We start from the raw sequence: 13,788 nt of genomic DNA, 5'->3' as shown, positions 1-13,788 counted from the left end.
GGGAGAATGGGGAAATAGAAGGATCCAGAGGGTCCTAGAAACCTACAAGAAGAACATTATGATGGGCAGATCTGGGCCCATGGGTCCCACTCAAACTATGGCACCAGCCAAGGACAAAACAGGCAGTAAACTTTGAACCCCTACCCAGATCTACCCAATGGACACTACACTCTCCACAGTTGAGTGGAGAGTGGGGTCTGACTTTCACACGAACTCTGGTGCCTCATATTTGACCATGTCCCCTGGATGGGGAGGCCTGGTGGCACTCAGAGGAAGGATAGCAGGCTACCAAGAGGAGACTTGATACCCTATGAGCATATACAGGGGGAGGTAATCCCCCTCAGTCACAGTCATAGGGGAGGGGAGTAAGGGGAAAATGGGAGGGAGGGAAGAATGGGAGGATACAAGGGATGGGATAACAATTGAGATGTAATATGAATAAATTAATAAAATATATTTTTAAAAAGAAAGAAAGAAGACAATCATAGATGCACTAACCTTTTGCTCTGGCTCTTTAGTCTCTCTTTTATGCAACGGATGAAGCCTTATGGGATAAACCACTTCATATTTCTTGGCCTTAGGGAATTCTTTTACTGTGTTTGCTGAGGGAGAAAGAAGGAAGAGAAGACATAGCTATTCAGTAATGGCCGTCACGATCACGCCTATGGTTGATGCCCCACAGAGGCCTTTAGTGATTTATGTCAGTGGTTCCAGACACGAGGAGAACTGGGCAATACTGGAAGCCTATTCCCTGCTCTCCCCAATCTTTAATCTCTGACGTTTACTATTTCTCAGGGAGATATTTCCAAGTGCCTCTCTGATGTCCATTTGCCCTTTTCTCTTTACTCACTTGGATCTGGGCAGCAGCGCCCCCTGCAGGAGAATGAAACAAGGTTAAAACTAGGCAGAATCCAGTTCTCCTGGGAGCTGATCACCCCCATAATCAAACAGAAGCACTGCAGACCATACTGCTATGAAAATGAAAGCACACACACACACCATTTCTGATTGAGCACATACTCCTTGGAATTTTCAACAGCAAATTTTGCAACTACAGTTCCAAGTAAGAAAAGGCTCTGACGCTAAGCTCATAGAAGGAGCTGGCATGAGCAATATTGACAAGCATTCATATGGGGCATAAGAAATAAAAAAAAAAACAACATGAAAATGAAAGAAGTAGAGGATTGTAGCACAGTCACTGCCCAGGGAAGGGCTGCTTGGAGGCTGAGGTCCCACACGAAGTGGAAAATGGAAATTCACCTCAGACAACCAATTCACACCTGAGGAGGCTCATGTCTAAGATTTGTCTAGAAACTAGGCTAAAGACAAACCCAGGGCCTTCCAATATTTATAATTAGATTTTTAATTTTTCTTTTTGTTGTCCACATGGTCTGGCCCCATCTCTCTGTGGGTAGCCCTAGAAGGAATGTGGGTGGAGCCACTCTGCCTGCCACAGGTACTTAACGGCCCACGTGGGATGAAGACCTAGTGAAGCTTAGAGGGCGGAGACAGGGTGCAGGCAGCGAGTCTAGAGAAGCTTCTTTTTCCTCTTTGTGTTGTGATTTGGAGCTTCTCTAGGTAACTCTGGCTCACTGAAATACTCAAACGAAGCACATAATGGTGATATGAACCTATACCACTGTGGAACGCCCAATAGCAGATGACACAACTGAAGGGATCCACTAAGCGTAATTGCCATGGGTCACTTGGACAGCGTAGCCTAGTGACTTCCTAGAGCATGAAGTACATACTTGTTTTTATTTTATTTTTCTGAGAACTGAAGCAAAAAAAAAAAATTCTAGTGACGTCATTTTTTTTGGTCCGTTTGGAATGGTTCTAATTTATTTGATCACACAAGAATAATTTAACCCGGGAGATTGTTCGGCTTGAAGGGCACGCTCAGGCCAAAATGGCAATTAAGGTGGTGAAGGGAAACACCTCCCTTGCCGTGGCTTGGCGTTTATTCTTAGAAAACATTTTTACAAACAAAGCTAGAGCTGAAGAGATGGCTCAGCAGCTACGAGCCCAGGTTGCTTTTGCAGAAGACTGTGCTTCTACGCTCAGCACCCACATCCCGCATCACTACTGCATCTCGCGTCACTACTGCATCCCGCATCACTACTGCATCCCGCATCACTGCTGTGGGTAACTCCAGTTCAGGGAATCTAATGCTCTCTTCTGGCCTTCCTTGGCCACCAGATATGCATGTGGATTACAAACATACGCATATAGGCAAAATATTCATAGACCAAAAAAAAAACCCTTAAAATGTATATAAATAAATAGTATTTAAAGATACAGTACAGATCTTATAATATCTTGAGTTTAGACTTGGAAATTTTTAACTGCTTGAAAACTGGTAGCAAATCAAGCTGTGTTTAAGATGTATCACGTAGTCTATACTATTAGACAAATAAACACAAACCAGTGCAGGATCTTCAAAAGGGCCATGCGCATTAACATACATTCTCATCAGATGTACGACGAAAAGTCGTCGTAACGCGTTTGTAACAATTGTACAAAGTTTTTCTTTTATTTTTTCCTTTATCCTTTTTTTTTTTCTTCTTTTTGTTTATCTCTTCTTTGTTTTGTCGGGGCCTCACTAGGCTAGCCTCAAATTCAAATACTTCCCAATTCCAAATGTTGGGCTTACAGGCACACACCACTAAGCCAGTTCATAAAGTTCTTGAGTTGCTCTTTTCTTGAAGTCATGAGGTAACCACTGTGCTCTTTATTTTTATAAAGTGTTGTATAATTCTTTTTAAAAGGCTTATAAAGAATCTTTTTTTCAACATGTGCACTAGAAGAAACAAAAGAATCTAAGAACTAAGTCACCCAGTCACAAGCAGCTCGGCTGGTGTGTCCTTGTAGATTCTGCAACTTGTACATACACTTAGGTAATTGAGATTATACAGCATGTTCCATGCTTTCCCCCACATCATGGACAGTCACCAACTAAAAACTCCACATTACACGAGCACTTTGAATCCCAAGAATACACCTGAAATATAAATCTTTATTAAATATATAGGCAATTAATTCTAATGTCGGTGAAGAAAAGTAGTAGTATAATTTACGAAAATGTTTTTAAAGTTCTAAAATGTGGGATGGTCATTCCCTCCTGTTAAAATTTCATGATTACCTTCACAGCAGCGAGGTGCCAAGAGGTAAGAAACAGCTCTTGCCAGAAATGAGCTAGTGGCATGGGCACAATTCCCTGCTGCCTCCTTTAATTCACTGACAAAGAACAAACACAGCATATGGTGCCAGCAAGCTACCTGGTGTATTATGGTGCCTAATCAGCGCAATTAGCCCCATAGACATTGCTTCATGAAGTCACATCTCACTTATGCGGCCTTTCTTTCTTTCTTTCTTTCTTCCTTCCTTCCTTTCTTTCTTTCTTTTTTTAATGTTGTACTAGGGAGGAGTAGGCCTGGAGAGATGGCTTAATGGTTAAAAATACTTCTTGCTCTTCCAGAAGAACCAAAGTTCACTTCCTATCACACATCTTAGGTAGCTCACAACTGAATGAAACTCCATCTCTGGGACACTTGGCACCTTCTTCTGGTCTGCGTAAGTACCTACACTCTATGAACACACACACACACACACACACACACACACACACATTTTAATGGCATATTGGAGGGATGGAGAAATGGTTCAATTAAATTACTCTTCAAAGGGCCCAGGTTTAATTCCCAGCACCCACCTGGAGACTCTAAGATCCAAGACCTTCTTCTGGCCTCTGAAGGCAGATATACATGCAAATAAAACACCCATACACATATGTTTTTAGTTTTATTTAAAAAAAAACAAAACCATGTCAGTGGGGTTCGTACACAACATGTGTGATTCTAGCAGGAAGTCAGCTGAAATTTTCTTTGAGTCATAAGGTGATAGCAACACTCCCCTGGTCCTCCCTATAAAAACAGAACATGCTATCAGTCCCATTCCTCTTTGAGGAGAAACGTGAACAGGAAACTAGGTCACCTTATCCAACAGCAAGGCGTGGTCTGTGTTGTACATGTCGAACCCACAGTTCAGTTAGTCTGAGGCCTAATATTTCCTGAAACCAGTCATCACTAACTAGTTCTTTTTTATTTTATTAATTTATTCATATTACATCTCAATTGTCATCCCATCTCTTGTATCCTCCCATTCCTCCCTCCCTCCCATTTTCACCTTACTCCCCTCCCCTATGACTGTGACTGAGGGGGACCTCCTCCCCCTGTATATGCTCATAGGGTATCAAGTCTCTTCTTGGTAGCCTGTTATCCCTCCTCTGAGTGCCACCAGGTCTCCCCATCTAGGGGAGGCACCAACTAGTTCTTAATTAAGGAGTCAAAAACCTATAAGCTACAAAATGTATCCCCAACTCACTCTTTGGTGGGGGAAACACTTCCAAATAGAAATCAAAACAAGCAAACAATGTTTCCTCTTGAAGCGTTCAGCAACTCCTCTTAGCTGTATCAACAGGTAAGTTTCCAGTTCGCTCCAAAGTCTTACAACACAGTCGGTTCTCTAGAGAACACAGGTAGGATTTCTCTGAGAAGGCTCTGATTCTCCTGAAAGCTAGAATGCCCTTGAACTAAGACATTTGAGATGGAGGGATTTCCACAGCACAGAAAGGAGTAGAGCAGACACAGATATTGTTTGCCTCACAGGTACTCCCATTTGACGGAGCTGGGGCAACCTCCTCCCGGGTGAATAAAATCAAGTTAATTATTTAGAAGCCAGTGGCACAAACAGAGCTAACTGCCATCCAGGGATTACACAAATCCAAGGCGAAACACAATATGTTTCTACTAATTTGTCTTAATGCTTGCTTGCTTTCTCTCTCCCACAAAACTCATGTGCTGGGTTAGTTGTGACTGGCAAAACTGGATCAAGAGAGAAGACAGCCATTCCGGTTTGAGCTAGAGATGTGACTGAGTGTGTCGTTTGTTGATTAGATTATTTTTAACTGTTCATTAGTTTAAGATGAAGCAAAGCTCATTGATAAGGTTGACGAAGCTGACCTCAGTCTAGATGGCTGTTCTAGCTGGGGACATTTGTGCATAATATTGGCATCTTCATTTCCTTCCATATCTGTTTAAAATTGTTTCAGGGCTGTCTTTTCAAATGAGACTCTCTGTCCCTCTTGGATGTTTATACTTCCAAATGTTATTCAGTAAAGACGAGCATGGGGGAGATGAGAACCCATATTCTCATGAAGTTATTATTTGTCTACATAGGTTAAATTGTGCACACTGGCTTACTCTTTACAGTAACTTTATGAAGGCCAGAAGTAATTGCTACTTTGAAATAAAATTATTTTGAAAGGCACCGGTTCCCTGGACATACTCATGAAACAGGATGGAGACTTGCCTTTGTCAGTGCATTCATTTATTTTTCTCTCCCCCAAACACCTGCCATGTCCTTTGGAATACTTGCTTTTACCTTTCCTATGATGAAATCCTGTGTCACTTTTCTCAGGGGAGGGTGAAGCTCATTATAAACATCTGGCCCTATTTTACATATTCATCCTGTATTTCTAGTGTAACCAGATAAAAGTTATCGCCGGAAGGCATGTGCATAGAGGACCAGTGATGGGGAGGGAGAAATAAAGAGAAAGAGATTTTTTTTTAAATGTTACTTGCATTCTGTCTTGGAAACTAAGCACCCATGGGGTGTCTATCAAGGGTACTTCAACTGCAGTGGACAGGTGGATGCTTTAAAAGTGCAACTTGGATAGTAAAGAAAGGCAAAGGGTGGTATCCTGTTCAAGATGCATGCCTCCTTACTGGAGAGCAATCAGAATGCCTATTAGTGCCTGATTGGAATGATTTCACAGTTTTAGGCATGACTTGAAGGCTTTACATGAAGGCATGACTTGCCATGACTTGAAGGCTGTCATGTTGCTGATGCAGAGTGGAAGGAAAAGAAACAGTTTGGTGCATGATTTCAGTGAAAAGATAGTAGCACAGTAGGACCCACCATTTTCCATGAGACTCTGTAACTCGATGTGCCTGATTTGTTACTTTCTCTCCTTGAACAGAGCTGGGCCCCAAGTACTCCTTCTGTTTCTACTGAGAGTGGTGTCCCTAACAGTCCTGGGGATTGTGTCTTTAGAAAATGTGAAGAAAGAATTCCTATTTTTTAAAAAAAAGAAGTCCTACTCTTTGATTCTTATAAATCTAGAAATTTGAAGTCACAGGCTTATTTATTTAAGGACATATTGGTATCCTAAATTTTTAAGGATATTAAGAACAATTCTTACAAGAGTAGAAAACAAAAGAGAAGTCATTTTTTGAAAGAAAGTGCAGAGGGGATTGTGGAGGAAGACAACCCTTTTCGTGGCTGATGTCTTCACTTTTGTTTCTAATTTGTTCATTCTTGAGTCCCAGGAAACAGTCTATGGTTCAAGAAAACATTTGCCAGCTCGGGTGAAGATTCCAGCTCCAGACACAGAACAAGCCTGAGAAATGTGTCATCTGATCCCAGGCATGCGAAACTGAGCTGAGAATTTATAAAATGGGGAGACTTGCTTGCTATAACACGCTGTTAGGAAGTAGTGTTCCACACATGCAAATTCTTAGATTTTGCTATAAGCAGTGAAACAGAAATGGATTATCAAGCCACACCAAACTGAAACTCCTCCTCTCCAGTAATATCACAATGCTTTAGAATTGCAAGCCTGGGCATGAAATCCTACCAATGAACTCTATTATCTTTAAGCATGAAAATATGTCATCCAAAGTAATATAAGCTGCTGAACTGACCCCAATTATGAGAGCAGATACTTTCCACCAAGTCTTGGTGTTCATAACCAATCCCGTCTGCTGTTTTATTGAACTAAAAATTGACACAATCAGTTTTGATAGGTTTTGTGTTTGGACTGGAAGATTGCATTAATGGTTTAAATGTGTAAGAGCTTCCCTTTTTCTTTTAAAGATATCCGAGCAGACATGTAAATGTTTCAAAAAAAAAAACTCTCTAATTGTTCTCTTTCACATCCACCACAGCTCCCAGACCACAGATTAATACCAGTCTAAATGGTTAGAAAAACTAGTTAAAGAGGAAAAACTCAGCTAGCCAACATATTATATACCACGAGACAAGGAGCCGATGGATAGCTTGAAGTCCTGTGACATGCTGAACAGGACCCAGAGAAACATTAACACCTACCTGGAGCTGGAGAAAGGAGGAAAGAGAGGAGCAGAAGACTCCACTGTAGCATGCTGTGATCCCAGGAGCAGCGCCTGCCTCTGCTCACGCCTGGGAGGCTGCTTCTGCCCCAGGTTCCTCTTAAGGGAGACAGAATGAAACTCCCTGCTTCATTGTGCATGCTTCACCAAGTGTTTACTGAAGGTGTTGCACAGTGTGGGAGCTGTGGTCTTGGCGCAATGGCATGCCAGGCGGAAGTCCGGGCCACCTCCTGTCTGGCTCTAGAATTTCCTGTATTAGGAGCTACTGTTTCCCTCTCTTTCTTCTCTGCATTGCCCTTTGAAAAGTAAAATAGCTCTGAGTAGGAGTTCAGTGTTTACTGCATGTATTGTCCTTGGTTGGTGCAGTAGTTTGTGCAGACCTCCCTGGCTCCAGATCTGCCTGTCATGATGTTCTTCTTGTAGGTTTCTAGGACCCTCTGGATCCTTCTATTTCCCCATTCTGCCCTACTCAGATCTAGGCAATGGACAAGATATTCTCCACAGTTATGTGGAGAGAGGGGACTGACTCTGACATGAACTCTAGTGCCCCATATTTGACCACTTCCCCTTGGTGGGGAGGCCTGGTGGCACTCAGAGAAAGGTTAAGCAGGCTACCAAGATGAGACTTGATAGGCTGTGACCGTATGGTGGGGGAGGAGGTCTCCTTCAGTCACAGACCTAGGGGAGGGGAATAGGGTGAAAGAGGGAGGGAGGGAGGAACGGGAGGAAACAAGTGCGGGGGGAAAACAATTTATTTGTAATCTGAATAAATTAATTAATTATTTAAAAAAGGAAAATAGCAACTTTTCAATGTATTATTATTATTATAGCTCTATAGGTCACAATGAGGTAACTGCCTTGACATATCTTGATATATGTGCCAGGTTGTACATCATATACATAATAATATTTAGAATATAGCATAAACATGTGCATATTATGTGTACATGTGCTATATGTAATATATTTTAAAATGTAGATTTATCATTTTCAGCTAAATCAATAAAAAGTTATGGAGACTATTATTCTCCTACACATATGTATTTGTTTTATGGAGGAATTTCTAATTACATCTACTATCCATATGAAATTGTTATTTTGGTTTATCTTGCACTGTATTCTTACACAACCATGTTCACAAGAAGCTTAGACTATCCTGAACTAAGATGCTTTTAAAGATAGAATTTTACAAATCCTAGGCTAACCTCCAACATACTACATACCTCAAGGTGAATTTTGAACTCTTGGTCCACCTGCCTCTTACCCTGAGTGCTGGGATCACATGTCAGACCTTCACACTCACTTTTTATGCAGTGTGATGCACTTGATGCAGATCAAGCATGGAGTTTCAGACATGTCTGACAAGCATTTGCCAACTGGACTACATGCCATCCCCTGAAATAATAATTTTTTTATAAGTACAAGGCTTTTCAGACCACCACAGTATTTGAATTCTAACTGATGGCCTGGGTAAAATGGAAGAAGATCACCAATAAGGATGGAGCAGGACCCATCTCTGAGCCTGTCACTGTCATTTTGAGGCTAACCTGGATAGGTACAGAAATCATACTCTATAACTAAAAATTGTATTGTTTGCTTATTAAATTTAGGTACCCTTCTAATCTATTGTTCTTGTTATATTAGTCCTAATGACACATTTATCTTTTAAATACTATTCTACCTTGATTTTGTATGTGAAAATGGAGTTTAAAAACATTAAGGTGCCCTTAAAAAGATTAAGATTTATTGTCTTCATTGTATAGATTAAGAGGATTGGGCTACTCATGCAGAACATAGAAGGGGTGGAATTCGAACTCAGTGCTGTCTGAGGTCTTGGTCACACACATTCACAGTTCTTACTTGATTATCTGACTCTCATACACAGTATTATTTCTGATGGTAAGATGCCTATGGAGTAGAAATATCCCTGAGAGCAAATTGTTACTACAAAATCCATAGCTAGGACACATGAGTTATGCATCATTTTTAGTACAAAGCACATTTTGGGGCTGGAAAGATGTTAGTAAAAAGGACTGCCTTCCTGTGGTCACACCACACACCCGCCCCAAGGGGATTTAGATCTAATTGCAGAGCATTTCAACATGGAGATTGGGTGGTCTACTAGTAGACAGCTCATCTCTTCAATCCACATTCTACAGCTTTCTCTTGACCAGGCAACAGAAAGTGTATATTCACTTTTGAAATTAGTTCTCTGAGAATAGTATACAGTGAGATTTGACCATATTCACTATCTCCCCCAACTCCTCCCAGATCCACTCACTTCTTACACATCCACCTTTATATCCTCTTTTAAAAAAAAGAACCATCAACTGTGACCATATCGTCTTGAATGGGTGGCCTTCCAGTAGAGTGTGCTTGAGTTACCATGAGCTACACTCTCAAAGAACACTGACTCGCCATCTCCCAACAGCTGTCAGTTCCCAATGACTGATCAGATCTACTCTTTATGCTGGGGTTTGGCTTGGCTTGAATTCACACTGATCTTGTGCATGTTGTCACAATCACATGAGTCCATACATTCCCTGCTCTGTCTGGAAGACACTATTTCATTGCAGTCGTCGATCATGCCCTCCACCATCTCTGCTCTTATACTCTCCTCCTCCTCTTCTAAACTGATCCCTGAGCCTGGAAGTAGGGCATGTGATACCTATGTTCCATTTAGAGCTGAGAGTTCTTCAGTCTCTTATTCTGCACACCGTAGTCAGTTTTAGGTCTCTGCTAATCTACGACAATCTACTGAAAACAGAAACTTGTGTGATGAGAGTTGAGTGACACGTTAATCTATGGGTATGATGATAAATCATTAGGAGTTACTATGTTCATTTTATTTTTCTCTCCATTAGTTTTACCACATACTAATTAATTATACTAATCAATTACATTCACATTAGTGTGTGTCACATGTTGAGGTCACAATTAAATGACCTAAACACTGTTTTGAGATACTTCCAGTCTGGTAAAAGAGATAAGGAAGACCACTGCCGTGGAATTATAGAAAGTGAATATAATGGGGTACCCTGTGTCATAATTCCTCTTTTTTAGTTCTATGACATAGGTATGGACAGAGGTCAGAGTTCTTCATCTGCTGTGCAAAGAGAACTTCCTGGAGGAAAGAGCAATGTCGTCAACCAAGAGCTGACTGTGAGAAACTATGAAAGGGCCATATTACAATGTATTATTTTAGGACTGGTCATATTTTGGCATTATCGGAGAACCTGGGACAGTGGGTCCTGCCAAGAATAAAATGGCTCATGTTGGACCTTGGCACTGTATGAAATAAATGCTGTGGCTGCATTATCTTTGGGCATCTGCCCAGCTATGAGGGAAGAACGCCCTGGAGAAGTGTGGTGGTGGGTGACTACAGCTTGCATGGTAATGTGGGAGCCATTTAAACTGTTGATTGCTTTTCAGTAGCCTTGGGATTCTCTGTGGTCATTCATGATTTTGACCAGACTAGTGTCCACTTATAATTTTCATAGTTTGGGGTCAATCTTCAGAGCTTACTTTTATATTTGTAAAGTACTTTAGTAGAAAACCCAAATGAGTTGTATTCTCTACCTTCCCAGTACTTGCTAGAAGATGCACCATGTAAGCATATCGAATGACAAGTGGCTAAGTTTTAATGGCCATCTTGCTTTTGTCCTTCTCCTTTTGTTAATGTAAACAATATTATTACTCATATATCTTGTCATCATTTTTGGCTACATTTTGGGAGGACATAAAATAAATGGGATGGTGAAGAGTGTGTTAAGAGCAGGGACATATCATTATACCATAGACAAAAAAAAACCCCACCACAGTACAATAAGGAACAACATAGGTTGTGTCCATGCTTTGAACATAAAAGCAATCAGTTGAAATCACTATAGAATGCCTGAGGCTAGACTACAGCAAAGAAATGGAGGTAGCTACAAACCAAAAAGAAAGAAGAGTCTAAACAAGGGCAGAAGCAAAAAGGATAGAAGGAAGGGAATGTATTTACTAAGCATTTAAAGATCAAAAGTAGTAAGACTTGGCAACTTGATGTGGTAGAGCTGAAATTTAAGAGACTTGGTTTTGTCACTCAATGCTTATTTAGAGTTGCTTCGAACCAATGACAGCAATCAGCCTTAATGATCACATTTTGAGCAGTAGAGACGAAACCTCTGAAATCCTCAAAGCTTAGAATCTAGTTGGAACAAGACAACAGGTAGAAGAAATACTCCAAAGAAAGCAAGATAAGGTGATATACTCAGGGACCGTTCTTGATGTTCTTTTCGTGGGCAGGATATTCAGTATACGTCTTCCTTGGCTCTTTCTGCCTTCTGTAGCAGCAAGGAAAATGGAAGCCAGATGTTTCCACCCTTCTCTGTCACTCATCTTTGTTCTCTTAGATACTTTGGCTCTACATTCATGCCGTATTGAATGGACTGTCTTGAACTATTCTTTTATACATAAGGAAGTGTTACTTCAAGGTTTCAATATCATTGGCTGGGATCAAAGCCCATTATCTCTTGTGGGCTGGGCAATGCCTTCTTTACCAAAAGTTTCAAGAACTTTCAATCTACATATAACACCAGCACTTGGGAACTTAAGGCAGGAGGATTGCTGCAAGTTTGAAGCCAGTTTGGATTCCATGGTGAGTTCTTGGCCAGCCTGAGCTAAAGAATGCTGTTGGTGCTACTGGTGCAGCTGCTGTGCTGCTGCTCATGCTGCTGCTGCTGCTGCTGCTGGTGATGATGATGATGATGATGATGATAAGAGGAAAAGGAAGAGGAAAGAAGAGGAGGAAGAAGAGAAACAAAAATTTTAAACATATTTTTATAAAATTTCTTCCCTACAACTACTTCAGGGACCATAACTCTTATGTAACATATGACTTGGGAGCCTGATCACCGATTTTTCTGAACAAGAATATGTAGTCATCTGTAAGTATGGGAGATTGGGCACCATTGCTTTCTTGGCTCAGTACACAGGCCTCGGACAGGAGATCACAATCGTGTTCTGGCCAAGGCATCCTCAGAAATTAACGTTCCCCACCTTTCTCTGACATAGGACAACCTAGCTGTACACAGAGCAATGAATAAATGTTCCCCAGTCACAGTGTAAGATATTGTCATAACAGAGCTCCAGACCAAGCTAAACTTGGAATTTAATAAGAAAACAGTGGTGAGTAGAAGCGACGGGCAAGAATAATGACAGAAATCTTCAAAGTGGATCCTTCAGAGAGTGAAGAAGTGTCAGAACCCTGCGTGATGCTGCGAACACATCTTCTTCACACCCCTCCAGAAGCCAGAATGTTCCAGGAGCAGCTGCTACAGAAGGGGTGGATAACAGGCTCTTGAACAGAATACACAAGTTCGATCCCTCCTCACTGGATCACTTCTCATGCTTCACTGAATTGCTTGTCTTAGCTCTCATCTAGAAAAATAGGAAGTTCCAGTATCACACAATAAGCAACAGCCAGAAGTTGATTTTTACAAAAAAAAAAAAAAAACGTGGGGGGGGGGCTTTATGGGGAACAATAACAGTGTGCATTGGACAAGTATTTGTAAAGTGCCTACAGTGTTTCCTACAGGCTCAGCTTCTCTGAGTTACAGGTCATCTGAACAAAGATCCCTGCAAGATGATCTGTTTTCAAGAATCACAGTAAAAACAGTGGGGATGAAACTGGACCTGGATGCAAAGGCCGTCAATGCTTTAAATCCTGAATGCAACTGTGCAGCTCCTGTCTGGTGTGATTTAATTAAAGGATGCTGGGAAATCCACCTCCTGCAATACATGCCGAATAGCATTTTGAGTACATTTTTGTAATTTCACTACTTTTTTCTTTAATTTTAATTTTAATTTTAATTTTAATTATATGGATGCATGCTCACGGAGGCCAGAAGGGGGCATTAGATGCCTTGGGGATTGAGTTAAAGGAGGTTATGAGTTTCCAGGTGCAGGTGTTGGGAATTCAACTCAGGTCCTCTTGCAAGAACATCAAGCACTCTTAACTGTTGGGCTATCTCTCCAGTCTCATATGAAGATGCTCATGAAAGCTTTATGATACTGGAAATGCTGGTGATATATGAAGAAATAGAGGCCCATTGGCACTGTGGGGGTTGAGGCACTTACCTGGTTTTTGGCCCCCTAACTGAGGAGACACAGTTCACTAGGAGGTCACAGTGAAACTGTCCTTCAAGGATGCTAACTGGGATGTTCTTGCTAGAGAAAGCACTCTACTAAACAGCAACCAGAAGAGAGAGATTGAGGCTGTAGATTCAATCTGCCACATATCTAACCTGAGAAAGTACATTTAGCTGTGTTTTGAAAGGCAGGCTTGGAACAGAATGTCTGCAGTAGGACACAATATCCCTTTGCCTCACTTTTTTTCCTACCCGGTGCCCATCTCAAGAAATAAATTGTTAGAGAAAGACCCAGAAAAGTGGAGGGAAGGGGGGTATTCAAGGTCTTTGTTGTTTACTTTTCTTATTGCAGTGACAAAACCCCCTATAGAAACAATCTAGGAGAAGGGCATTTATTGTGGTTCATAGAGTGTCTGGTTCATCCTAGTGAGAAAGGCATGGTAACTGGAGTAGCCGTGGCAACGAGA

The 13,788-nt window shown here is 41.2% G+C and overlaps 1 protein-coding gene across 3 annotated transcripts in view; it reads right to left on the bottom strand.

The window, feature by feature from the left end:
- The window catches only part of ADAM28 (ADAM metallopeptidase domain 28), a 53,605-nt gene extending 46,278 nt beyond the window's left edge, over window positions 1-7,327 (bottom strand). For all 3 annotated transcript variants that reach the window (XM_084766929.1, XM_084766930.1, XM_084766931.1), the window contains exons 1-2: window positions 7,171-7,327; window positions 499-602 (exon numbers count right to left, since the gene is read on the bottom strand). In XM_084766929.1, the coding sequence (XP_084623055.1) occupies window positions 499-602; window positions 7,171-7,222 (156 nt within the window). In that variant the 5' untranslated portion in view covers window positions 7,223-7,327. The remainder of the gene's footprint in view (window positions 1-498; window positions 603-7,170) is intronic.
- Window positions 7,328-13,788: the final 6,461 nt, after the last annotated feature.

Source organism: Acomys minous (genome assembly GCF_964271855.1).
Source record: "Acomys minous genome assembly, chromosome: 18".
Classification (NCBI taxonomy): domain Eukaryota; kingdom Metazoa; phylum Chordata; class Mammalia; order Rodentia; family Muridae; genus Acomys; species Acomys minous.
Note: the sequence above shows the minus strand (reverse complement) of the source record. Positions and strands in the feature narration are given on the sequence as shown.